Source organism: Pteronotus mesoamericanus, unplaced genomic scaffold (assembly GCF_021234165.1).
Source record: "Pteronotus mesoamericanus isolate MK-2021 breed Mesoamerican mustached bat unplaced genomic scaffold, CSHL_Meso_final contig_116, whole genome shotgun sequence".
Lineage (NCBI taxonomy): Eukaryota > Metazoa > Chordata > Mammalia > Chiroptera > Mormoopidae > Pteronotus > Pteronotus mesoamericanus.
In genome coordinates, this window is record NW_026555027.1 from 9,882,304 (window position 1) to 9,910,303 (window position 28,000).

A 28,000-nucleotide genomic window follows, 5' to 3' on the forward strand; every position below is an offset into this window, starting at 1 on the left:
GCAGATGGAGCAGAGCAAGTGGCCTTCTAGGCCATCATAGTGCTCGGGCCTTTTTCTAAGTGCAGTGGGAACTGTAGGGACAGGGGCGGGGGATGTTGAGTGGGTTCCCACAATCCTATTTAGAGGGGTCCTTCAGGCCAGGGAGGAGAGGCTACAGGGAGAATGGTGGGGCCAGCCATGCTCCAGGGGAGCAAGCAGAGGGGTGGCAGGGTGGGGATGCTGCAGTGCTCTGCAGACTATAGAGCTCGGGTGACAGGGTCTGGCTTGGGCTGGTCGCGGTGAGTCCTGTGTGACACTACAGGGTCAGGGAGAGGTCTGGTGGAGGAGCAGTGTGGTGCTGGAGTCCCCTGGGAGCCTTGGAGCCCTGGCCGCGGAGCAGAGGAGGGTGAGGGCGTGGCTGCCTGCAGGCCCCCCTCCCCGCCCTCACAGCCCTGGGCGTGCTGGCTCTGATTCTCCAACATACCACCATATGCTTTCAAAGCACAGCACGGAACTCCCTGTGTCTTCTGAAAAAGCCGCTGATTTTGGTGTCTGGACCCCTGGGATCAGTCGCCTGTCCCCACCCTGTGGTTGAGCATGCAGGCTTCTTGAAGGCTGGCCCTACCTCTCCCTGCCCTTCCCTCCTCCCTTGCTCAGTGTCTGCTTGGGGAGGGGCACACACTGGCAGCTTTCTTGGGAAATGGGCCCAGGTCTCCTGAGCAAGCCATCCAACTGCATGCTCCAACCCTGTGGTTTCCATTGCCAAGAACTCACCCTGGTGGGGTAAGGCTTCTGAGCAAGCTTGGGGGACAGAGGTGCCTCCTGCTTGGAGCCGGGTCCACCGCTCAGGTCCCAGGTGCGAATCACCCAGCCTCCTCCTGGGAGCCAGCTGGTGCCTCTATAGCAAGCAGGTTAACTATTCTTTATGCCTGCTTAACTATTCTTTATACCCGGCTAACTATTCTTTATGCCTGGTTAAATTTTTTTTTTTTATCCTCACCCAGGAACATTTTGTTTGCATTCCTTTTAGAGAGAGGAGGGGAGAGAGAGAAACATCAATGTGAGAGAGAAGCATCGACTTGTCCCTTCCTGCACGTACTGACCAGGGATCATATGCATCCAGACCAGCAGTCGCCTGCGCCCCCGCCTGGACCAGGGATCAAACTCGAAACCCAAGCATGTGCCCCAACTGGGAATCAGACCTGCAGCCTTTTGGTTATCGGACAGCGCACCAACCAACTGAACCACACTGGGCGGGGCCCTGGTTAACTACTTTTATGGCTGGTTAAATACTCTTGATACCACGTTAACTATTGATTATGCCTAGGTAACACTTCTTTGTACTGGATTAACCGCAGTTCATATTGACCAAGTTAACTATTTTTTTTACACCAAGGTAACGACTCTTCAGAGGAGGCTGCAGTCAGAGAAGCCGGTCTGGTGTTGCTCCTCGGCCGGGGCCCGGCACCTGAGCTGACACAGGGGCAGCACTGTCCCCGCTGCTGTCCTCTGCACATGAGTCCCTGAGACTGTTTGACTAACTGGAGGTGGCCATCTGTGATTTTGTAAAAATGTTAAATAAACAAAAAGAGCAACACTGATCATTAGGACAAAGTTGAACATCATGAGGCACCAAGAAAATGCCACACTTCACCCTCAGTCCGAGATACTCATCAACTTAACCAGGCCAAATGCAACAGCTTGTAAAGTAGTTGAGAGGAACAAACACATAAAAAACACAAAACATGAGGTTAAGCCCGAGAGGGCAGCGCTGGAGATGAGCATTAGTGACGACTGAGAATGTCTCGAGAAACGCCAGCCGGCAGCCAATGGGGCGACTTGGAGACGGACAGGGCTCACCCTGACCTAGCTGGCCAGGGGGTAGCAGAGGACAGGGACAGGGCTTACCACCAGCCCTCATCAAGAGCCGGCTGGTTGACAGTGTCCTCTTGGAAATGTCAGTAAAATTGCTGCCAGCACCCCTGCTCCCCTCGAAGTCACTGCAAACGCCCCATGGCAACTCCCGCTGTCAAAGAAACTTCCTTTTGTGAACTCAGTACTGCTACCCCTAAGCTTAGAGAACTGGAATTTGTAGAATTACTCAAGAATGTTACATTGACTGTATTTTGCAATTTATCTGTAGATACGCATTGTTCGTAGTATTCAGGCTTTAGAACAATGAGACTACGGATTAATTATGTTCTTTAGCTCTGAAGAGAAAACCCATCCAATCAAGTGAAGTCCCTGCTGAACTGGCGAGGTCAGCCTCTCTGCACAGCAGGGGCCCACACGGGCGTCTGTGACCGGCTTTCCCGAGGAAGTGGGGGTGCTGGCAGAATGGAATCCTCTCAAGGGGATGCAGTTCCCCGATGCCTACATATGCTCCCGACGTGGCCCTAGTGAGGCAGGCAGCTGCCCGGCCGGGAGGCGCTCCTGTCAATGGAATCGAGTGGAGGTGACAGTGTCACGTCCCCACTGGGGCTGCCCTGCTGTCCTCCTCACCTGCCAGCTGGAAGCACAGGACTTGGAGAGCCCAGGGACATCCGGTCTCAAGACCGCGGGGAGGAAAGCTGCCGCCCACTGGAAACGTCTTGGAGCTGAGTCGCCAAAAGGCTGCAGTCTGTCCGATTCAGCAGCCACAGTAGCACTTCCAGGTGGCTCACCAGCCACTTCTACCTGTGAAGGATGCATGTATGGATCCTTTCATTCACAAAGGCCGTTTCGGGGGCGGTGTCCCCAGCAGAACGCATGGCACCGGGAACAACGGGTAGCAGTGTAACTGCCCGCTGACCCCCTCCTAGCAACCCACCTGGGAAGTTGGTGCCTCCTGTGCCCTGTCAGGCTTGGCTGGGCACCTGTACCAGGAGACAGAGTAAGGTCTCCATTCCCCAAAGAGGTGACTGCTGCCAGGCCCCTAAGCTCCTCGGACACATGGCCAGAGGAAGCTCGGCAGTGGCAACCCTGACCCTGAGGTACGTAGGTTTCTGCTAAGTGTCAGGCCACAGCGAGTCTGCCTGGAACTCTGAGGACTCGTGGGCCATCTGCTGTGCCTCCTGGTAGAGCACAGGGAACGGCAACTGAATCAGCCACCGCCTAACCAGGGCATTGTCCCCAGGGCCTGGGACCTGCACACAGCACTGCAGGGAGCAGCCAGACCAGCAGGGGCGCTGTGGCGATGGAGCCTAGAATGGGGGTGGGAAGGGAGACTGGGGAGCCTCAGAATCACCCACGGTGGCTGGTCCAGGGCTTGTCCTGCCTCCCTCCTCATCTCATTCCTTAAGAGACGGTGACAGCCACCACCTTGCCGAAGTGCTGACGAGATGGAGTAGTTACCGACACTCTGGGCTCCCAGGACCGCTGTACCTGCTCTTCCCATCTCACGTGCAGCCGGCTGCTCCCTCAGCCCCTGTGGGACGAGTGCTCTCGACGGTGCCCGAGGCCAGCACCCGCCTGTGCCAAACACGCAGGCACACGTGCAGGGCCCGTGCTTCCGTCTGCTCAGAGAACTGACTTCCAGGCGAGGTTCTGGTTTGGGGCCACGTCCCTCCACTCATCGTGCAGCGTCACAGACCCCTTCAAGTGGGGCAGGGAGGGGGGGATTTGGCACATTCTACCAACATTTTACATAAGCACCACAGACACTTTGATTTGGAATTCTACTTCTGTGATCTGACCCCACATGCAATTCATGCACATTTCATGCCAAAGCAGCACGAATGGACTTGGACTGGGAACCGCAGTGCCTCTGAAAGGGGATGGAACAGGACCTGGAAAAGTGAGGCCGGTCAGCAAGTGGCAGCCACGTGCACAGATGCACAAGTAAAACGGAGCCCTATGACAGGACCAGCTCTCGAAGGACTCCGTGGACCAGTTGTCAGGGACTTGGCCAGTTTCTCCCCATCTGATTTTTCGTGTTTTTAACCTGGCGATGATTTGCCCTGAAGAGCAGACACTGCAACGGTGCACTTCACTCACCGTCCCTACCTTTCCAAGCAGAGGTCTCATCATCCAACTTCTTAAAACGAGCCCAAGGTTAATGTAAGCTTCCCACATAGGCTGGAGACGCTCTAAGACTCACCAGGCTCAAGGCCACTCTGTGACCACGGCTGGGGCAGAGACACAACCTCCAGCTTCCATATTCTAGATGTAGGCCTGTAACGTCCAACCAATCCAGAATGAAGCCGGAGTTGACTAGTCCGTGTACTTTCACCTGGAAGTGGGTAGAGTGCAGTGGGGCCCAGTGGGAGGGGCTCACAGTTCCCATGGGGACTGAGGAAGATCTCCAACCATTAATGCAGCACAGAGAAGCCCAGAGTCCCAATGATGATGTAATGGTAAAAACAGCTCCGCAGCAACTCAGAGTGGGACAGACTGCTCCCCACAAACTAGGCATTTAAGGCCCATAAAAGACAGGGATGGTGGATGCGTGTCTGTTGACATGAAGCTCAAAAGCAGAACTGCTTTCTCCTGGAGTTCTTTGTATCTGATTGCAGGTACGTAGAAGGGAAGCCTGGCTGGGGCAGGCCTGCACTGACTGGAGAGGTAACAGCTGGCCTGGCGAGGGGCTGAGGACAAGGCCAGGACAGTTTCGGGACATGTGATGGTCATGCCCTGTCGACCATGAGTATTAAAGCTGGGCGTGCTACACATTAGGCGATGGGTCCAGAAGTCTCTTTATCCAGACTCTAACTGCCCTCAGTGTCCCAGTACAGATAGTCCCCAACTTATGATGGCTCTTCGACTTACAATTTTTTGATTTTACAATGATACAAAAGCAATACAAATTCAGCAGAAACTGTAGCTTGGATTTGGAATTCTGGTCTTTTCCTGGGCGAGTATGTGGTGTGGGTCTCTCATGATGCTGGGCAGCGGGTGAGCCGCAGCTCCTGTCAGCCACACAATCATGTGGGTCAACCCCCAACACCCTGTAGTGCCTGTCTTTGCTGCCAGTTCTGCCCAACTGCAAGCTCTCGTGAGTGTGCTGAGCACGGTTAAGGTGGGCTTGGCCGTGCTCTAACGTTCTGTTGGTTAGGTGCATTGCATGCATGTTTGCCTTATACTTTCAACTGAGTGTGAGTTTATCAGGATGCATCCCCCTTGTTGGCTGAGGAGCATCTGTAATTGTGCTAATATAACACCACCGAGAAATGAAACACAAGGAACTCAAGAGTGTAGTCAGCAAAAGCATGTATTAAATCATTTACTGGAAAGTGGTTAAAAATTAAGGCACTCCAAACGTTACGGTTTCTTGAGGTTGTAATTTTCAGCTGCTTGTAGCACTATTTCAGAGAAAAGCATGTGGACTGGGATGGCCTTTCAGATACCCTGTGAGGGCTCTATGTCTCGCTATAGGATTAAAAACTACAGCCATTCTATTTAACAACCCCTAGCTCTGCTTTCAGCTCAGCCACCTACACTGAGTGATTTTACGTATATGCTAACTACTGTATTAAATACAGTTTGTTAATGTGGATTACAAAGTTTCTTCCGTGAATAAACAGCACGAAGTCAAAATGTTAAGGCCACTTTAAAACACTAAGGAATGCTTAAGTAATACTTTAAAATGCTCTGAAATGCCCAAGAAGTCAGAGAAATAAAGACTAAAGACTTTGTTCAAGATTAGTTTCCCAGTTTTGTGGGAACGTTATTCCCAGCACAGGTCTCCGCGGTCAGACTTGTCACGCTGTTCTGATCATCCCAATCTGCATGTGAACTTTATTTGATGGTAAGAGAGCAGCAGGAGTGTGAATAGGGAATGCATGGCTTCTTTTATGTGCTTGTTGGCCTACTTTCCCGAAGCTGAATGTTTTTCCAATTCAAAGCAATCCGGCACCAGGGAACATGTTCAGATTTAAGAAAGGCTGCTCCCACTGCCACGTCATTGTCTGCTGCTGTCCCTGCCATGCGCTCAGCCTACTACCGAAGCCATGTCTCTTGATCGGAAAGAAACGGAACTGCCATATATGGTGCCATAGGGCACCTGGAGCCACCAATGACTTTATGAGAAGCCACTTCTGAGGGAAAGTCTCATGACATGCCTGAGCCACAGGAGTGTGGCTCAGAGCCAGAGTCACCTTAGAAGCAGGAAAGTCACCGGTGTCTCTGTGTAGTGTGTGGAGATTCCCTCAGCTGGCCCCGGACACCCCACTCCCCATTGCGGAGCCCCACAGAGGGGCTGCCCAGGGCACAGTGCCTTCCTTCTCGGGGCTGGCACAAGGTCCAACAGCAGGAAGAGCCTCAGCCTGTGAGAGCTCCTCACAGGGCATGTGACTGCACGCGAGACCCACAGCTGCTGTCACAGGGCTTAGAAGGATGAGCAGGGCAGTTGACAGCACTCCCGAGTCCATGCTGGTGCGCGGTAGCACCCATCTACTGCCTTGGGAAGGTTGTTTCAAAACCCCATTTACAATTCAGGTTTTCACGGGATAACAATCTTCATGTTCTAGCAAAGGTACAAATTTAAAAATGATACAATAAGTGGTCTGAACATTGACAGTGAAATCTTTTAGATAGGTTATTATTTTTAAAAAGACTTTAAATGAGTTTAGTCCTCAAAGCTTTTCACCACAACTGCAGTCAGGAAGTGGGGCCACTGACACTGCAGAGGGCCTGGACACAGAAAGCCACCAGAACCGACAACGCGGGCTTCGGCGCACCCACCCCTGTGGCTCTAGGGCAAAAGGGCGGGGGACTGGTCGATCCTCCCACGTCACAAGTGAAGACAACTTTCCCTGGTCGCTGTGTGAAGCCTGTTAGTGGGTGGGCAGGGAGGAGACCCCCACTGCTGCAGCATGAGGGCGGCGTTAGTGTTGCGGTCAGTCTGCAGTCAGCTGACAAACCAGGACGTGAAATGCGCACAATACCTCCTCAAATTAACAGTGAAAACAAAAGCAACCTCCTTCCCTCCATCGGCTTAGGATCTCGAGTGACTAAATACAGAAAGAGAAAAGGGTATAGAAGCTCACAGGACAAGCACAGGACTGCCGTCGGGGCAGCCGCACCATGCTTCATCAGGGTCGGGAGGCAGGAAGGAGGCAGCGGTCGGCAGACTGCGGTCCCCAGGAGTGGCTTTGGGACTGCTTGACACGGCAGGAAGTGTGGTTTAGTTGTTTTCAAATCTGGCATATGGGTTTTCTTCTTTAAACAAACCTGAAAACAAAATGGACTTGGTTACACCCAGCCAACAGGAAATGAAATTCAGGAAAGCAATACAATTAAGTTTTATATGAAGACTTCCTAAGGCCAATAGGAAAATGGGCGGCCTAAGCAGGTTCAAATACTATGCTAAACCTCTTTTAAATGTCAAAGCACAGTGACCTTTAAAATTGAAATAAAATGTACCAAAAACAGTAATTTTAAGAAAAACAGATCCCAAGATATAAAAATTTATTTGCCGATCCTCTCAAAGTTAAGAAATTTAAAGCCAGGAAAGAGAAAGAAAAGAGATTGAATTAAAAAAAAAAAAAAAAAGACATTTAAAGCTGGTATTCCCATAGTGGTTGACTAATTTTATACGGGGGTGGGGGGGGTGGGGAAAACCCCTTACTTTAAATGTTGTTATACATGTTGATTAACTTTTAAAATTAAGGCTACAGCCTTGGCTGGTGTGGATCAGTGGACTGAGCGCCAGCCTGTCAACTAAGTGGTCAGTGGTTCGAGTCCTGGTCAGGGCACATGCCTGGGTTGCAGGTGGGGCACTCAAAAGGCAACCACATATTGATATTTTTCTCCCTCCCTCACCTCTCTCTCTAAAAATAAATAAATAAAATCTTTAAAAAAATGGGGGAGTCCTAAAAAAAAAAACCTAATAAGGCCATCATCCATTAGCTGTCAAGCACTATGACATAACTGTAGCAAAATGTGTATTTAACCATAAAAATAGACCTACAGTGCTAAATACCTAGACTAGGAGTTTTCTTTCCGCATGTGGACTCTCCTCCCCTCTCTCATTAACAATCTGTATTGCACACCAAAATTAACCGGAGCCACTGCAGTACACTTGCTTACTGCAGGGTTTTCGTAGGGTGGGGAGCAGATGAGAAGCAGGGGAAAGAGGCGGGGGATGCAACAAGGGTGTTTGAGTCAGAGGAGGATGGGAGACTCAGGCCTTGCATAGGAAGCGGACAGATTCGGTAAAGAACTATCGTATGTCAAATGCCAAGTACAAGCGGTCTCATTAAGGACGTGTTGCAAAAAGGAAACAGCTCCCAGCTTGATTTCTAGTTCAGAGGGTAAATAGAGGAGAATTGTTCTGTGATGTGGAAATCAAGCGCCTTCTAAGACCAAGACCAGGGTTTTGCCTGCATTGGTGTTTTGTGTGTTGACTGAACCGAGGGCACTCACGTGCCACCTCCCCTCGCCACTGGGAACCCCTGGGCCTTATTCCAGGTAGGAGGCTTTCCAAATTCAAGGACATTCAAAGGACTTCATACAAACTGGCGTATGAGTTAATTTCATCAGCACAATTAAAGGCCAAATTAATCATGGAAACGGCAGAAACATAGTGAACCAGTTCACCGTTACGGAAGTGGCACCTCCAGTGGCAGCCCTGAGCCCTGGCCCTGGGCCCACCAGGCCCTGCCACACCAAGACCAGGGGCACCACAAAGTGCAAGGTTTCAACACCATTGCACTTGGCCATAGAAGAAAGCGCTTTGCTGTGTGCACATGCACACACTCACCATGTCTTTTATTTATGTTAATGTTAATCGGATGCCTGAAAACGCCCTTCAGGGCCCTCGCTTCTGTGGAATACCAAGTTGCCCCCAACCATGGAGTGTACACTACCGCTCGGCCCACAGGCAGGTACTGGCGGAATGGGCAACGCACTGGGGCCACGGGACAAGGGAAGAGCGCCCACACAGGAGCTCATCACCGCCTGCGCCGGGACAAGGCCCGACACCGGGGTTCACACTGTGGGCAGGGAGAGCACGGCGGCCGGCGGCAAAGAGGGTGGTGGCCCTGACCTCACAGAACTCCGAAGGCCTCTGAAGCAGCACCCAGGAGGCCAAGGCGTGCGAAAGCACAAGATAAGGCTCTATTAGCCGCTCTATCAGCCGTCGGACGGCTTGTCTCAATCAGAGGAGACCCAGCAGCAAGAGGTGGGGCAGCAGCCTCGTGCCTGGAACCAACACTTAGAGGCCACCAGGGTCAACCCCAGCCTGACGCTGAGCCAGGCACAGCACCCACTTGTGTCCTTCAGGAGAGGCCCACACAGACAGTGAGAAGGACGTCCAGCCAGTGGGCCACCTGGATCCGCGTGCACAGCCCAGAGTACCGGCAGCCCGTCAGGGAACTGAGCCTTCAGGATTTACTACTTTCGTGAGTAGGGCTCTAAACTCCCACTAAAATGGTGTTTCCTTATACGCACTGAGAACTTCAGTCAGAGAACTGTTTTTTTTTTTTAATCATCACCCAAGGACACTTTTTCATTGCTTTTAGAGAGAGGAAGGGAGAGAGAGAAACATCGATTGGTTGCCTCCTGTATGCGCCCAGACCAGGGATAGTAAAAGCCTGGACCAGGAAACGAACCCACAACCCAGGTATGTGCCCTCACTGTGAATCGAACCCACAACATTTCAGTTATGAGACAACATTCCAACCAACTGAGCTGCACCTGCTAGAGCAGTCAGAGATTTTGACAGGTTCTTGATCAGATTTAGGATTTAGCACAGCTGCCTGGTCCACTTAACAGGATTCCCAGGCCACAAGGTCAAGGGAGGTACAGTGGCTCAGGGCTTGAGGCCCCATGGCTATCATCAGTGAGGGCCTTGCCTCAGGATAGGCCAAGCAAGTCCATGTCTATCATTTCCAACAATGCTGAGCGATCACTGAGCAGGAGCTTAGTGCGCGTGTTGTCCATGGATGTGAACCAACTAAACACATTAGGAACTAAATGCTAAATGTTATCAAGAAAAACGTCCCAGACCCTCCCCCTAAATCTCTCCAAACAAAACCAAACCAGAACAATGTACCCAGGAAACAGGAAAAGGATGGCACGGCCCCAGTTTTGGCTGACGCCTTAAAGAGGGAATGCAGCTCAACATGCAGAGGTTGGGGTGAACCCAGGGTGGAGGGAATACGCGGAGCAGACCAGACTCGCCCCCTGCAGACCTGCAAGCACTCCCCACATAAGGCAAACAAGATGACAGAACCGGAAAGGGGCTACGGCAGACCCGAGACAGCTCACGCTTGATCCTCCAACAAGTACTCCTGAAGAAGTGTGGCTGAGAAAAAAGTATTCCAAGGCTTCATCTTTTAAGACATTGAGTGGAATTAGTTCACAACAGCACCACTTGGAATAGCCTTCTCCCAGGAGAGACAGCTTTTTTTAAAAAAAAAAAAATGTTTACTTATTGATTTAAGAGAGGAAGAGGGAGCAAGGGACACATTGATTTGTTGTCCCACTTCCTTATGCACTCATTGGTTGATTCTTCTATGTGCCCTGACCAGGGACTTGAACCCGCAGCCTTGGTGTTATCACACTACCGAGGGTGACACTCTAACCAACTGAACTAGCTGGCCAGGGCGAGACGTCTTTCTGTTTCCATAATAAACCCACAGCCCGAACCCTACAGTTAGACCTCATGGGACATCAACAATGAGCAAGGTAATTTAGCATCAATTTCTCACCAATTGAAATAGGGATCCAGTTGATTCTTACCGTATTTTTTCCGGATTTCATCGTGCCTTGACTTCATCTCTGCTCTTCTAAAAAACAAAAAACACCACCTTGTTTGGCATTCAAATACAATGTGATTTTAAAAGAAGCACCTTTCACTTCCCTCAGCAGAGAAGCCGTGGCTTGTTCTTGTTTCCCAGAATGAGCAGTGTCGGGGTGAGCCTGGCCCTCGGGTGACACTCCCGCTGGGACGGGCCAGGTGCTGTGGAGCACAGCCTTCTGAGACTGCTCCAATATCGTGTCATTTAATTCTTCATTTCAATAAATGCAGCTCAAATGTCCGATACTGGTTTTTTAAAATTCTTTTCTCATATAAAGGAAATGTAGTGATCGGTAAAAACCTTATGCTAGGTTCTAAAGATGGTTCCGAACATGCCACCACTGGTTTTTATCTGGGGCACGTGACTTCAAGGTGATGACATGGAAACCTGTCCAGCCTTAAGCCTCACCGGCTGCCATCCTGACAAGTCAGGACCGCCCCCAGCCACCACTGTGTCCCTTATTAGATAGAGACAGTGACCAAGGGCCATCCTACGGCTGCATCATACACCCACCAAAATGCTTCGTAACCAGCCAAGTGCTGTTGATCAGCACTAGCGGCACAAGACCCAGTTCAACCACAGGCAGACAAGAGACCCAGTCAAATGCTTTTCTCCCTCTCTGAGCCTCGGTTTGCTCATAAATGAAGGCTGGATCAACTGCCTTCCAAGGCTCCTGCCACTGCAACGTCGAGAACCCATGGCCAAGATGTAATAGGTAGGTTCTGCCACCCAGCTACCTCTAGCTGCAACCCTGATGTCACCGACTGGAGGAAACAGACAAGGCAGTGACAGGCCTAAGACAAGAAGGGCCATGGTCCCTGGCTAGGTCCCCGTATAAACAGCTTCTCATCTTTTATACTGCAACCTAGAAAGACCCACAGACTCTCACACATTCGTAGTTTTTAAAAATGGAGAAGACTCGTGACTTATTAATGTCACTTTCCCGATCTGAGTCCCCTGGAACGGAACTTCTGCCAGCGGGAATGAGCCTGTGGCCTCACCTTTCCTCCTGCCGTATCCTCCTCTCTTCTTGCTCCCTCATGGCCTTCTCTTCGCTTTTGTCTGGCTTCCGGCTCCTCTTGTTCCTGCAGCAGCAGTAGCAGCAGCACATGGCGACCGCCAGGAGGATGAGGCCCCCGACCACTGACATGGTGATAATCAACGCCTCAAAGTTCACTGCAAGCGCAAAAGGGGCCAATTCAGAGCTGCCTGCGGCAGGACACCCGGCTGGGAAGCAGCACGCCCCCGGGCAGCGAGCCAGGAGAGCGAGGCCCACACCTGCAGGGCAGGCCTCTCCCACCACCAGATACCGAAAAGCTGTTTCAAGCCCAAGGAAAGTGAACAAAACCAGAAAGAGAATACTCAGGTGTGTATCTGGACTCTCCTAAACCATTTTAAGTCTTAACTTCGTGGAACTCACAGAAAGAAAATTTAAGCCTGATACAGTTTATTTGATTATTTAAGTCAAAGTCAAGAGCATTACATTTATTTCTCAGAGAAAGTAACTCCTGACTACAGCAAGCAGAGGGGACAGGTGATCTCCCCCAGGGGTTTGAAAACAGCTGCCTAACCAGCGTCAAATGGGTTTATAACTTCCTGTCCAGACAAAACTTCTGAGACAAAGACAAACTTATTACAAGTTCTACAATCTTTACAACTTCTCTTAAGGATTTATCAGTAAAACCAGTCACTATTTTTCTATTCCATCTGAACTCTTATATCAGTACTTCTTCTGTGAATGTGTTTTTGAATTGTGTGGTTAACACAGCCATTGAAGAGGCTTGAAAAACTTGGCCAACAGTGGGTTCCATGCTACGCATACCCCGCAGCAGCTCCATCTGTTTCCTGAAAATGAGGTTAAATTACCCATCACACAGAGCCGATATCTAATCTCACTGGTTCCTTGGTCGTGGTTGGGGTTGGGCTTGGTAGGTGAGTGTCTGCCTTGGTGACAGGGAGGCAAGCGCTCTGTGCCCCCTCGAACACCCTGCTGCGTGCCTGCATGGGCCCATGACAACGTGCAGATTGGGTGGCAGCAGAACAGCACTCTCTCGTGGTTTACTCAACCATTTTACAGTCAGCAATAGGTGTGACAACTGGTCAAATCCTTCTGAGCTACAATCATGAGTTTTTCCCTTCTCTGACCTGCTCTGGAAGCACTAGCGCTGCAAGAAATAGTAGTAATAGGTATGATTAGAAAGGAGACCTTCATTAGCAGATGGTGTCATTTTGGACTCAAGAACTCTAGAACAATCAACTTTAAAAACCAAAGAGATCGCTGGCTCTAAGATACACCTACCCCCCAAAAGAGCTTTCCTGATCAGCAGCTAAAACCAGTTATAAAATAAAATCAGACATCCCTCAATAATAGGAAGCAAACCTTTGGGCTCCTTTCCCTGTTAACCGTGAACAGCAAGTATATGACACTCCACTAAAGGGAGTAAGGGATGACCTGGGCGAGGGACACCTCCCTTCTGAGCAAAGGTTCGAACTGACAAAGACTTCCGTTTTCTCCAAGCAACATATATTTTTATGGTCATTACAATTAAAAGCCCAGAAGTGTCAGACTACAAAGCACCCGTGGGGTAAGGCCTACCACCAGCATTCAGAGTGCCCCGACAGCCGGTGAGAACAGGGGGGGCCTCAAGCGCGCCAAAGACAAGTCCCCCTGCAGGCCCGGCCCCAGGCCAAACAACCGTCCTTACTGTGGGAACCAGGTGCAGTTCCTGCTTACACCTGAGTGGCAGGTGTCATTTCCTGGTCAGCCCTCGGAATTGCTCAAGCTGTGCCTTCAGTGGGACTGGGCACCACGCCCTGTTGTTACTGCAAAGCCTCCTCCCACAGCCTCTAGCTCATTCCCATGCCCCCTCCCTCCCCCAGGGCTGGGACTATGTGGGGTGAATAAACAGCTGTGGATCTCAGCTGTCCAGGGTCAGGTGTCGTGTTTGAACATCCCTGCAAGCCCAAGGGAAGGACCGCCATTTCGCTAGAGAATGATCAAAACTGCACACCACCTGGAAAGGAGCTCAACAGCATTAGCCTTCAGAGAAACGCACATTAAAACCACAGTGAGACACCACTCACACCCACCAGATGGACTACAAGGAAGATGACTGAGTGCCCGAGTGCTGGCAGGGATGCAGAACGACCAGAAGTCCCACATTGTTTAGAGGAGCATAAGCAAGTACACCACTCTGGAAAAATGCTTGCAGCCCTGCTATAGCCGAACACAGTGCACGTGGCGAGGCAGCAACACCAAGTCCACACAAATGCCGTGTGCGGGGAGTGCAGGCCCCCCTCCAACGCAAGGCTGCCTGCAGCAGCACTGTGGAGGGGCCCAAACGTCCATCAGTGGCTGGATGGGGAACACCTATGAACACCACCCAGCGTCAGGGACAAACTGGCACACACAACACACACGGAAGGGCCTCAGACAGACACACCACCAAAGGCAGAGAAGGTAGCAAAGGGTTTCCTTTACGCGAAGGGCAGGGACAGGCAGCATAACCGACCATGACAGCGTGTCAGTCCAGTAGTCACCCATGGGGTCCTGACAGCAACTGCTGTGAGAGCTGGAAATGGTCTGTGTATTTTCCTGAGTGGGGAATCACCTGTGTACTTACATGTGTTCAGTAAAAATTCACTGAACAGATATATGTGTGTATACGTGTGTGTTTTACGTTGCCGTCTGTAGTCTAGGGGGAGGGGGGACTTAACACGTTTGCACCCCTTAGAAGTTAGCTTGCAGCTTAAACAGTGCATGTTCAACATGCCCAGGGACCCCTGGTCCAGGAGTGGTCTTTGTGACAATGGACAAGAACAGAGGCCAAGCAGAAGACAGTCAACAATATGGAAGCAGAGGGCAGTGAGGCCCAGTGAAACCTTTCTGGTATGAGGACAGCAAAGAGAATGGCCAGCTCGGTGGATCTGATGGGTGTGATGTGGGCACAGGCACACACATGTGTATGCCCACCCAGAAGGCACCCCATGCGCGCGCACACGCGCGCACACGCACACACACACACACACACAATCCTGGATTCCCTGGGGTCTCAACACCACAGGTATTTCTGATAGAGGCTGATGGATTCTAAGATGCAAATCAATTAGAAAACAGACAGACAAACGAGGAATAAGCTGTGGATACACAAAGTGAAGCATCGAAGTGCCCCAAGAAAACAACGGTTCCTTTAGGCAGCGTAAGAAGGCAGCCCTGTATGACCCCAAATCTGAAGCCATAAAAGAAAGGATTAATAAACCCAACCACATAAAAATGAGTTCCATATAGCAACACACATCACAAATCAATTTAAAAGGAAAACTAGAGAACAATTTGAATCTCACAAGGGCCGATTTCCGATGAAAGAATGCCAACAGCAACCACACGCAGACAAAAGGGACACAGGAGCAAAGGTAAGGAACCCATGCTGAGCAGGATTCCTTGCTTGGAAAGTCGAAGCCCCTACAGGAGCTGCAGCTGCCCCTGTGGCGCGTGAGCACCACCAAGACATAAGCCACCCAAAAAGCAGCTCTTCATTCACCCCCCGACCCAAGGGGTGGAGACCCAGTGCAGAGCCAAGGCTGCGGCCTGAAGGCAGGCCTCCGGATCCCCAAGGACTCCATGGCAGCTTTGTGAGACACTCTGAGCTCTCACTGGCTTTCCAATTCCCCACTGGGAGCATCAAAGAACTACTGCGGTTGCGTTCTCTGGCCGCTATGTTATAAGCACAACTAGAATTTTCAAACCTGCACGGATTTTCCAAGAAGCCAATGAAAGTGACCACTTACCCCAGCAAACGCCCCAGCGTGCAGAACTCAGCTTACAAAGAGAAGCGGGTGGCAAGATTTTTGACACTGGGTAGTCCAAGCACGTGTTGTCAGTGTTGCACCAGAGACACTAAGAGAGATAAACATTAGATGTTAAAAATTCAACACATACACCAAAGAACCAGACTGTCCAGGACTTGATCTCCTAAACCACCAACCACACCCCAGGCTGCTTGCCTTTGGGGGATGACCATGGCCTTGGCCCCCACCCCAACACAGCGGCTCAACCGCCCACCAAGAACCACGTTACTGAAACCTCTCCCATTAGCCACCCTCAATGGCCACACAGCCTCTGTGTTGGTCCTGAAAGATGCCAGGCAGCTCTCTGCCCAGGGCCTTTGCATGGCCTGCTCCTGCCTAGAATATCCCTCCCAAGAGACATGTAGCTCCCTAACCTCCTCCATGGGGCCTACCCTGAGTGACCTACTTAAAACTTCCCCCACCTCTCCCCCTCACCTCCTTCCCAGCTGTGGTGTCGCCTCCTCATACATTCAGGCTGCCCATCACTGGGCCCGTCTGCAGGAGCTCACTAAGTATTCGTTAGTGATCTTCTGTGACCACAGTCACCACTCTGCTAAGATCCTACCTCTGACCTCTACAAGCGCAGCAGGTATTACTTCACCCTCTTAAGGAGAGGGCAACTGAGGCTCAAAGGCACCTGTCATAACCTCAGAGCAGGAACGTCTCGGATGCTCCTGGGCCCCTAACAGTGTCGGGGAGAGGTGGTCTAGGGCAGGGGCAGAGCCTTCGCCCCAGTGTGTCGGGGAGCCTGTGGCCACCAGCAACAAGGGAAGTGTGCCTTGGCTTGTTATTTTAGATTTTAAAGGGAAGTTTTATAGAGTTTTTTTCCTTTGAGTTTTTAATAGGACAGAAAGTCATGGCACTTTTTTTTTGTCTCAGGTTAGGATGAACAGCAATTAAAAAAATATTAAAACAAAGCCTGGGCTTCCCCAGGCCTCTTTACATAATACCCACTTTAGTATGATGTTTAAAATGGTTGAGCATACGTAATAAACAGCAGGAAAACCCTTATTCTGGCTGCCTGAGAATACCTTGCATTTTAGTGTTCTATTCTGGCTTAACAATTTTTGGTAAATCTTCCATTTTCAAATAGTTTAAGTGTTACATGTCTGATTTTCCATGTTTACATGATAGTTTTTAATAATTTTAGTTTTGTATTACAGTTGACATGCATTATCATATTAGTTTCAGGTATACACCACAGTGATTAGACATTACATAACTGAGCGACCACGCCGATAAATCTTGTACCCATCTGACACTATACATACTTATTAGAATACTGACTCCATTCCCTGTGCTGTACTTTACATTCCCATAACTATTCTCTAACTACCAGTTTGTACTTAGTAATAATCCTCCTCGTTTTCACCCATCCCTCCAATCCGCCTCCCATCTGGCAACCACTAAAATGTTCTCGGTGTGTGTCTCTGTCCTGCTTGTTCAGTTTGGTTTTTAGACTCAACTTTTGATAGAAATTGTATTTACTGACATTTTGTTATTCATATTTGATCTTTTTTTCCCCCTTCTTTTCTTAAAGAAGATCCTTTAACATTTCATATTATACTCATGTGGTGATGGGCTCCTTTAGCTTTTTCTTGCCTGGGAAGCTCTTTATCTGTCCTTTGTTTCTTGACAATAGCTTTGCTGGGTAGGGGAATCTTGGTTGTAGGTCTTTGCTTTTCATCACTTGGAATATTTCTTGCCACTCCCTTCTGGTCTGCAACTTTTCTGTTGAGAAATCTGCTGACAGTCTTATGGGCACTCCCTTGTAGATTTCTAACTATTTTTCTGTTGTTGCTTTTAAGGTTCTCTTTGTCTTTAACCTTTGGCATTTTAACTATGAGTGTCTTGGTGGGGGCCTCTTTGGGTTCATCTTGTTTGGGACTCTGTGCTTCCTGGACTTGTATGTCTATTTCCTTCACCAAGTTAAGGAAGTTTTCTGTCATTTTCTCAAATAGGTTTTCAATTTCTTGCTCGCTCTCTCCTCCTTCCAGCACCCCATGATACAAATGTTGGTATGCCTGAAGTTGTCCCAGAGGCTCCTTAAACTATTCTCATTTTTGGGGATTCGTTTCTTTTTGCTGTTCTCCTTGGGTGTTTTCTGCTTCCTTATCTTCCAAATTGCTGATTTGATCCTCTGCTTCATTTTTCCCTTTCCCTTTAATGTGTTCTTCATTTCAGTTACTGTCTTCTTTATTTCTGATTGGTTCTTTTTTATGTTTTCTATTTCATTTTTGTTTCCTGTATCTATGTTGAATTTCTCACTAAGTTCTACTCTGCCTGTAAGTTCACTGAGCATCCCTATAACCAGTGTTTAGAACTCTGCATCTGGTAGACTGCTTGCCTCCATTTTGTTTAGTTCTTTTTCTGACGTTTTGTTCTGTTCTTTCATTTGGGACACGCTTCTTTATCTGGAAGCAGCTTGGGTAGGCCTGAAATTTGGGTGAGCCGGAGCCTCAGGGAACCACCAGAGCAAGGAAACAGTGTGAACCAGGTTGATAGTCTCAAATGTGGCACCAACCTGCCAGTTCTGTGATGGGGGAGGGCTCATGAAAGGAACAATGATCTCTGCCAGCATTTCTGTCTGGGAGAAAGCTGTGCCCCCAGCTCTGGTCCTGATACTGGACTCCGTGTATGTCTCTGGTGCATTCTGAGCTGCTGCCCCTGTAATGGAGCTCAGAGGAAGTGAGTACAAGTCCGTGCACAGGCCCTTTAGGAGGAACTACCTGGGATTCCAGAAGCCTTCTGCCTCACTTGACCTCAAACTCTATCCATTTTGACAGCCAGAAGTTATGGGGACTTCTCTTCCTGGAACTGGAACCTTGGGCTGGGGGGCCTGGTGTGGGGCTGGGATCCCTCACTCCTCAGGGAGGATCTCTGCAACTGAGGTATCTCTCTTGATTTTTAACCACCAGATGAGGGTGTTGGGCCAGCCTGGTCCACTTCTCTACTTGTCCTACTAGTCTCGATGTGGCCTCTTTAATTCCCCAGTTGTAGGACTTCTATTCAGCCAGATTTCAAATGGTTCTGAATGATGGCTGTTCTGAATTTTAGCTATAATTTTGATGTGGTTGTGGGAGGAGGCAAGTACCACATTAACCGACACCACCATCTTGACCAAAAGTCCTTTCCAGTTTAATTGGCAAAGGCAAGTCCCAGCACCCACAAGACGTGTTTGGAACCCACAAACTGCCACATGGGTGCCGATACTTTGTAAAACAGGGTCCATGTCTTGGAGCAGAAGTCATCTGATACGTCTTTCCTGACCTGTTCAGTGTCATTAAACCCCACTGCCAGGGAAAGAGAAACACAGGTTGTGTATTTCTAATACATGCAAAAACCCAACCAAAGGGGAGAGAGCCTCTTCCAGAGCCCCAGGCCAAGGCCCCACAAAGGATGTTTTCTCTCCCAGACATTCCCGCCCTGGGCCAGCTTCCCTTGAGTCCTCGATGCTAACCACACAGTGCTGTGGTGAAATGAGGCCAGACAGTCGCAGCCAAGGGACTGCTGGATCGGGAGCTGCCCAGAAAGTCAATGCCTGAGGAGCAGCAACAGAACTCTAACAAAGTAGTGCTATTCTCACAAGCCACGTGATGAGCGAGATACAATGGAAAGTTTCCCCAGCATCACATGTCACTCTCTACTTCTCCCTGCTGGCAGTCTGCGTACATCTACATGTAAGATCCGAGGACAGTGGTCCCCTGGAGGTGATCCCCATGAGCATTGGGCCTCTGCTCCAGAGCAGCTACCCTCTTATTAGGGCCATCAAAACATCCTGGCTGTGAGGCTCACCTTGTTACTAGTAAGCCACGGACAGTCTGATTCCACCGGACCAGATGCCCCCGAAGTCCCTGCCTATCTGATGCCCATGTCTCTACTGGCTCTCCCCTCTCCTCTCCATTCCTGTGTGAAGAAGAGCTGACAGAGAAGCATCTCCCCGGATGGAGACCCGGGACAGAGTACCAGGGCTTTGACTAGAGGTTTACAGGTGGCCCGCGTTCCTCTGGCAGGCCCGTGAAGGGGGCTGACCCAGCAACACAGCACAGCGGTGGATGGCAAGGGCTCTGGGCATTCCCACTGCTTCTCCGGGGCCCATCCGCAAGACAGAGTCATATAATCCCTGTCCCCAACAGGCCTCTAGGGTCTAATGACACCAACATGAGGCCTTAGTCAGAGGTTAATAGTCACTGATTACAGGTAACTGTGACCCCTCAGTCCAGCCCTCGTCCCAGCAACCCCCATTCTGAACTGCACCATTCACCAAGGCTCTCCCGCCACCTCAGGGAGGCCTGAGGCTTCCCTGCCAGCCCACAGAGTCTCCCAACTACAGGCCCAGTGCACATCTTTTAAAACCCCCACACCTGTTTCAGGAGTTAAACATGCACATTAATGATGCTCAGGCGGTATCTGTAGCCTTCATAGGACAGCCTGAGATGTCTGAGAAAGGCTAAAATAATAGTTAATATCCATCACAAAATAGCCCACTTCTCCTTAACACACACCAAGGACCCTCCCGTAGAGAAAGTGAGCCTGCTTCCAATCATGTGCTACTTACAGAGACATTTTTCAGGCACTCTTGGCAGGTCTTGTTTGTGTTCTGGGAACAAGCTGTGGGGAAAAGAAGACTCAAATCACTGAGAATCATGCCTGTCAGCCAGGAGGGTGGGGAGGTGGGTGGGGCAACTAGTGGGTGACGCACGGGGTCCTCGCCAGGCACCAAGGCTCCAAGGGACACAGATATTAGTTACTGAGCCTCACTGCAGGTGCACAAAAACAGCATACATGGCGCACCCGTGAAGATTTTCCAGGAAAGGTGATTCAGCATACCCTCAGAAGGTAAGCCACAAGGTCAGGTACCACAGACCACTAGCCAGTTGAGGCCACCAGTCAGCAGCAGACACTTTCTTCGGAAGTGAAGGCCACAGCAATGCCAGGCTCACGCAACTAAAGCCAGAGCTCCCGCTCTCTGGCTAGTCCCCCCAGCTCCCAGCACATACAAGAGAAGCTGGATGCAATCCTACAGAGTGCCTGGGACTCTCCCAGCTCTGCTGCTCCAGGGCGGGGTCAAACCCCACACCAAGAATGTGTGTATGAATGAAATGGTTCCAGTACGTTATCAGGCAGCTGCTATGTAACCCACCCCCATCCCTTAAAACAAACACACACTTTGAAAAGAGCTCTGAACAAACTCATTCATCACCAGGAACTGCAACTTAAAATCATGATAATATACCACTTCACACCTACCAATATGGCTAAAATTAAAGAGACTGACAACACTAAACGTTGGCAGGGCTGCAGAGCAAATGGGGCTTCTCGTACAGTTTGGGGAAAGTGCAAAGTGGTTCTACCACTTGAAAAAATAGATCTGGCACTTCCTCATAAAATCAGTATGCTTGCCTACCCTATGACTCCACAATTCCACTTTCAGGTATTTCACCCAGGAAAAACGAACATATGTCCACAGGAAGGCTTGTACAGGAGTGTTCATAGCAACTTTATTTACAATATGACAAAAGCTGAAAACAGCCCAGGTGTTCATGTGTGAAAGGATGGACAGACAAACTGGTACAATGGAATACTATTCAGCATTAAAAAGTAGGACACTATATATATAAAATATGTATGGTTCTGTAAACAATAATCTAAATGAAACCACTTAAAAATGGAGCTGGAGCTGCCAAGCTAGAAGGACTGTTTTGCACATATTCCCTCCCAAAACAGGAATGTTAAAACAGGAAAATAACCTTTGTACTAGGCCTGAGCAACCTTGTGTCTCAAAAACCTGTTTGCAAAGAAAGCAGGTATTATGACATCTGGACTGCAAATTAAAAACATTATTTAGAATTAATGTCACTATATTATGTTATCTGCACCAACAGCAATGCCTTCCTTCTATTGATAAAATTGTTCCCCTTCCCTTTCTCATAAATACCCATTGCTTTTGTCTCCTAATGGGAACACAATTTGGGCTACTGTCTGAGTAAGTGCATCCAGAATAACCAATCTTACTGATCGCAGATAAATGCTCATTGCCTGTCACTTTGAAAGGTCTTTTATTTTCAGATTAGCAGATCTTTTAACTCGTCCAATGGCATACTTACTGTTCCTGCACTTCATCACACGTACAATTTATCTCACGAAAAGACAAATTTTGCACAGACCAGTGTGGCTTCGTTGGTTGGGCATTGTCCCACAAAGCCAAAGGTTGCAGAATAGATTCCTTGTCAGGGCACAGGCCTGGGTCATGGGTTTGGTTCCTGGTTGGGGCACATGCATGATGCAGTCAACTGATGTTTCTCTCCCTCTCTTTCTCCCTCCCTTCCCCTCTCTCTAAAAATAAATAAAATCTTAAAAAAAAAAAAGACAAATGTTGAACTCTAGTTAATGATGTGCAGTGAAGTATGGGAGACGGGGGCAGGGAGTGCATGTTTGTACCTTACTTTAAAATGCCTTCATGGAAGAACATAGGGAGGACACCTGGACAGAGGCTACACAGCAAAATGTGAAGGATAAAAGCTGAGTGTTGGATACATGAGTGTTCACTATACTATTCTTTCAACTTTGCTGTATGATTTTCCCAATAAAATGTAGGGGAAAGAGCTTCAGCTTCAAGCTACAATTTCTATTTACTGTATTTGCTAAGTGGGACTTACTCTAAAATAGTTGGTTCTTCTATTCAATAGTCTGGTGCTTCTACACTGCATTTCTCCAAATAAAATCCTATTTTATTTTAAATGAAATGAAAATCCATTCTTTTGCCTATTATTCTGCAGGAATTATTATTAAATAGTAGTCTTTTCAGCATCTCTAGTGGTGTGCTATTGAGTTTATGTTGAAGCTTATTTTTTAACTACTTTAAGTCAAACTGGGGCAATTTAAACATCCAAGTGAATGGCAGCAATGGCTCTGTCCTCTTGCCATACTGAAATGAAATAAATAACTACAGAGAAGGTAACTAGCAAAGGTGGAAAGTAGCATTTCCACCTTGCAACCATAGCAGTAAATATGTGCTCATTGGTGGCAACTCCCCAGTTTAATCATCACTTAATCTGGAGAAAACGGCACCTGAAAAGGGATCAAAGTATCACTAGTATAACTTGTGACCACGTGATAAAAGGACAAAGTAAGAGGAGATGCACCCTCCTGCACCAGAGGGTGAGGGAGAAGGGCAGCCAGTAGTTGCATCCTGTCAAAAAACACATCGGAATCGAATCAAAGGAAACCCAGACAAGAACAAACTGAGGGTCTTTACACAAAGCGGCTCTCTGAAAACAGAGGACTGAGGAGCTATTCTAGAGGAAAAGATATTGAGAAACATAACTAAATAAACTGTATAAGCCTAGGTGGGTACAGAGGACAGGACTGGGAACATAAGATGTTACTGGGATAACTGGTAAACTGTGTACAAGGATGCATATGTTAAATCAAGTATTCAAGTATCTTATCGCTGGTAATTGTCCAGATTTTGGTCCTTATGCCTGTTATGTAAAAGAATGTCCTTGTTTCCAGGACAATTTAGAGGTAAAAGGCCACATAATAACTTACTTTCAAATGGTTTGGTTAAAAGCTTAACAAGCCGACAGGGAGAGGGAGTGGCAAAGCAGACGTGGCAAATGCTGTGGTAACAAAGGAATTCAAAAGCTCATTGTTCTAGTTACTTCTTCAACTTCTCTGCAGCTTTGAAATTTTTCTAAATAAAGAGGTAGGCAGGGGAGGCACGGTGAGAATCTGTACACTGCCTAACACACCTAGTCTCAAGGCCTTTTTGAAAACTTCTACAATAAAGGACACAACAGGGAGCAGGGGTGATGCAGCGCAGGAATTTTTTTCATGGAGATTTTTGTTTTTAAAGTCTTTGTGATAAATGGTCTTGTGTGAACTAAAAGAACCACACTCCAAAGCACATAACTAAACGTCGTCCAGCCCCAGGGCCTCTGATTATGGGCCAGGATGAGTCAGCCAAGAAGCATGGGAGGGGAGGGCCCAGGAAACTGCCCAGCCCTCTTCCCAAGCCTAGCACAGCCAGGGACAGGGCAGGTTTGCGACATCGACACATTAAACAAGTTCAGGGCTGGGAAATGTTATTCCGCTCTCCCTTGAAAACACCCCAACCCTCTCACTACTCTGTAAGAGGTCACTCACCGCACCTCATCTCATCGCGTGATGGGATACGGAAAACCAGGCGCTCAAAGCCAGAGAAGGTTTAAAAAAAAAAAAAAAAAAGCAGCCCTGTTTTCTTGAATCTACTGCTGAGTGTGAGTATCCTGACTTCTGAAATTGAATGACTGAAAATCTTCAACTTAGATTCTATTTATCAATGATTAGAAAGTTTTAAGTCTCACTCACTTAGGAAATTAAAAGACCAAAAAAACCCAAAAGGGTTCTGTAGGATACACTAACCCATGACCCACTTTTGAGTGCTTTCCTAAAGTTTCAGGTGAGTCAACTGATTAAATACAAGAGGGCGTACACTAGCATGTGTAAAGAGATATGGTATTTTTTAAAATAAGAAAACAAATTAAGTATATTATTTACAGTCCATATGTCACACAACAGGCCGAAGGACTACAGTTGCTGAGCCCCAAGGCAGTGAAACAAGCCCCTTAGCCAAGCATTTGCCCACACTGCACATGACAGAGCCTACAATGTCCATTTCACATGAGAAATGAGGGTGGAAAATTCACTTAGACAAAAAAGCCCTGGTCATCCTGGCTGGATAGCTCAGTTGGTTAGGTGTCGTCCCATGCACCAAAAGGCTACAGGTTCAATTCCCAGTCAGGGCACATTCCAAAGCTGTAGGTTTGATCCCCGGTAGAGGTGCACGCAGGAGGCAACCAATCGATGTTTCTCTCTCTCAAATCAATAAACATGTCGGTGAATGAGGATTAAAAAAAAAAAGAAAGAAAGAAAATTTTAAAAAAGCCCTGCTCATCTTCCTATCCCTGCAAAAAAAGAGTAAAGACTGTAGTACATAAAACCATGGACATGTGTGCACATAGAGGAACCCCTCCATCACCTGCTGAAAAAGTCCCAGCTCTTGGTGGGAAGCGGGAAGGAGGGCTGCAGATCGCTGCAAACCCAGCTCCCACTATCAGGAGCAGGCGGGTGGCCCCACGAAGCTCCTTTGGATCCCTTCACTGAGGACACCAGCCTGAGGTCCTTTGAGGTGTCATCTCTCCCCTAGATGTACAGATGAAACTCTGGGATGGAGTCTGACCTCATGCACAATACAAATGGGATCCAAAAGCACAGGAAGATTTCTTCAATGCTCTCAAGTACTTCAATGGCTGGTGGGTTCCTCATGTCTCCCTTCCAGCAAAGCACATAAAAAGATAGTACAAATTGTTGGTGTTGGATGGGTGTGATATATGCTTAGAATTCACACACCTGGGAGGGTAAATTTTATGTATCACCTTGACTGGGCTAAAGGACACCCAGAGGGCTGGTGACACCGTACCTCTGGGTGTTGTCTGTGAGGGTGTTTCAGAAGAGATTAGCGTTTCAACCAGTACACTGGGGAGAGCAGATGCCCAACCCCACACAGCCTATTGATGGGTCCAAAACCAACAAGCAGAGGAACGTAAACTTGCTCTCCTCTTGCTCAAGCTGGGACTTCTATCTTCCCCTGCCCTGAGACATCAGTGCTCCTGGTGCCTGGGCCTTCAGACTGGACCGCAACTTACACCATCAGCTCCGCAGTTCTCAGGCCTAGAGCTACACCACTAGGTTTCCTGGGCCTGAAGCTTGTAGCAGGCAGATCATAGGACTCCTCAGCCCCCATTATCATGTGAGCCAATCCCTTATAATAATTCTCTTTTGCTTTTCTGGAGAACACTGACTAACATCCTCACAAGGAAGACACAATGTTTTCAATAGTGGATACTCACATTCCTATAGTACCACAAGCAGCAGCAATCTCACACTAAGTAAACACCCTGCGGGAAGGAGGGACCTCACTGCTGTAACACTGCCCCCTCTCCAATAAAGGTGAATGCAGACGCCAAGGGCCCCTGGGCAGTGAACACCAGAACAACAGGACAACTTTCCTCCTGTCTGAAGGGGCTGCTGATGAGAGAAACAACGGTTTGCCCACCAGTGACCAAAGACTTGGGGTGGATCTAGGAAGCAAAAAGTGGGGTTACTATAAGCTAAAGCAAATGAGAGCAGTTTCCAACTGCATTGACAGTGAAAGCAGGCGTTGCTGCGCAAAGGAGCTGTTTGTTATTCCAAATACTATAATGTCAGTTCTAGTTTAATTCCCAAACACTTCAGGGCATTTCCTGACACACACCCTCAGCCACTGAGAGATTCTTGTATAATCGGATACTTTTGGCAGAAATCCTCACAGTTTGCTAAAAAGTACTCACTTTCCATTTTGGCTGAGAACTCAAATTAGACCAAAAGTTCCCTCTACAGTGCAACTGGACTGCCTTGTTAACAAACATCATGAATACATACGTAGAATTACATCAGGAAGTAGATTAGAAGAAACTCAAATAGTCCTGTGCTGGAATAAACATGAAATAAGGTCACAAAGAGAAAAGGTGTTTGCTGTGCTAAACAGACATTGACAAAGCCTGGGCTAGCAGGAGTTGAGAAAAATACTGGCCCCTCAAGCTGGACCCAGGTCCGTTCTGCTCGTAAAGGTCTTGAAACGGAGACTAGGAGCCCTATGCAAAAACAAACAGGCAGAGGACTGTGAATCTGCCATCGTCTTTCTCAAGCTGGGACTTCTATTTCCCACTAGTGATCACATGGGTACTCCACACACAGCAGAGAAGCCAGCTTGAACCATTTCTGAAACAGATAAGACACTACAGCCCCAGCTCAAACTCTTCCTCATTCTCCACCAGGCCCTGCGGTTATCGCCCCCCTCACCCGGCCCCCATGAAGCCACCCTCCAGCAACACAGTACTCGTTTCTGCAGCTCTCGCCTCCAGGTCACGCAATTTCCTCCACTATCGCTCCCCTCACCTACTCTTCCTCCCAGCACTCTAATAACTTGTTTCATGGTCAGTCTCCCCAGAAACTCAGCATCTCAAGGACAGAGAGGAACTCTGGGTCAACACCGTGGTCAGTAACAAGTGCGATAAACCAATGAAGAAGGCCCACGAGTGGAGGCCTGTTCCGGAGTGTGGAAAGGAATCAGCTTGCTGCAAAGTGGCAGACACTATGGCACTGTGTATTCCTGCTTCTACGTTAGGCCCCGAATAACTCCGAATACCCCTCCTCGCTGGAGTAGTGACCACGCCACCAGCCCCAGCCCTCAAGAATTTGGCACCGGGACACCAGCCACGACCAGCTGTGGAACTCGAGCAGGTTCTTCAGTTCTAATAATGCAATCCTGACTCCGAGCCTAAACCCAGGAGCTGTTTCCGAGAGGGTCGAGGGTCGGCGGTGGGTGGGGCTCAGCGAGACAACAGTGGCTGAGCCAGGCCGACCCTGCAGGCTCAGCGGAAATGCTCTGGCTGCGGATCGGGACCACCTCGCGCAGCCGCGGGGGGCGGCGACAGCAGCAGCAGCTGCTGAACCAAGACAAAGGGACGGCCTGCCACCTCCAGGCGCCCCAGCAGCGGCTAGACCCGCGGGACCGGACACTCGAGTGGCCCCAGTCTTCCACGTCTATAGACCGCGGCCCAGGACAGGTTGCGGCCGCGACCCCGTACCCCTCCGGTCTCCCTTCAAACCCCAATGTTCTGCGCCCTCTCCCACCTCAAAACCGGAACCCCCTCCACCGTCCTCACCCACTCCGGGCGACTTCTGCCCCGCGGCCGCCGGGAGGAGCAGCAGGAGCAGCGCGGCGCCGCCGAGAGGCAGCCTCCAGCGCACCGTCTGCCCCCAAATCCATCCGGACCCCATAGTGCCTGTGGCCTAGCTGATCGGTCCGTCAGCCAGGCAGCCTCTGCTGGGTAGACTCGCGCCGGAAGTGGGCGTGGCGGGCGGCACCGATAAGTGCGCAGCCGTGGACGCCAGTTTGCCCCGCCCCTCGCCCTCAGGCCCTCCCCTTGCAAATCTTGCTCCGAAGCTCCCTGCGCGACGCGGGCGGGGCTCAGCGCGCCTGAGCAGCTGAACTGCCTGGGCGGCGAGGGGCCCAGCTGTGTGTAGTGCGCGTGCGCGGCTGAACAGTGCGCGCTGTGCTAGGGTCCTTTAATTAGCTCGCGTGACTGTGAGTAGCCCGCCGTCGCCTTGACTCTAAAATGGTGAAGAAGCCCTGGAAAGTGGCCCCACGGACCAGTTGTACTTCAGCCCCCCTAGGTTTGTCCTGCGGGCCACTCAGAGCAAATATTCGCCCTACCCGGTCTGGAAGACACACCCCCGTCTGTCCTGGGGACCCTGTTCCCTGACACCCTCGATGGCCATTCATCGCTGACCCACCAAGCTCTCTAGAGTTTGTTCTAGTCAGACTGATCCCTACCCGTTTTTCCACACACCACCATCGCCTCCCC

General features: G+C 49.4%; 1 protein-coding gene across 1 annotated transcript; it reads right to left on the reverse strand.

Moving 5' to 3' along the window:
* Positions 1 to 5,149: 5,149 nt before the first annotated feature.
* PTTG1IP (PTTG1 interacting protein) lies at positions 5,150 to 27,478 on the reverse strand. Its single transcript, XM_054579092.1, has 6 exons — positions 27,299 to 27,478; positions 20,107 to 20,159; positions 15,489 to 15,597; positions 11,702 to 11,876; positions 10,642 to 10,688; positions 5,150 to 7,128 (listed from the first exon to the last, which is right to left on the reverse strand). The coding sequence occupies exons 1-6, from the start codon at positions 27,411 to 27,413 to the stop codon at positions 7,082 to 7,084; spliced, it is 546 nt and encodes a 181-aa protein (XP_054435067.1). The 5' UTR covers positions 27,414 to 27,478; the 3' UTR covers positions 5,150 to 7,081.
* Between the last annotated feature and the right edge of the window lie 522 nt (positions 27,479 to 28,000).

Bases quoted from the DNA above. Each gene is read 5' to 3' on its own strand.
- PTTG1IP (XM_054579092.1), bottom strand. From the start codon at position 27,413: ATGGGGTCCGGATGGATTTGGGGGCAGACGGTGCGCTGGAGGCTGCCT. The intron at 20,160-27,298 runs GTGAGGACGGTG...TTTTCCCCACAG, and splicing joins GCAGAAGTCGCCCGGAGTGG to CTTGTTCCCAGAACACAAAC. The intron at 10,689-11,701 runs GTGAGGCCACAG...TTTGTTTTTTAG, and splicing joins AGGATACGGCAGGAGGAAAG to AAGAGCAGAGATGAAGTCAA.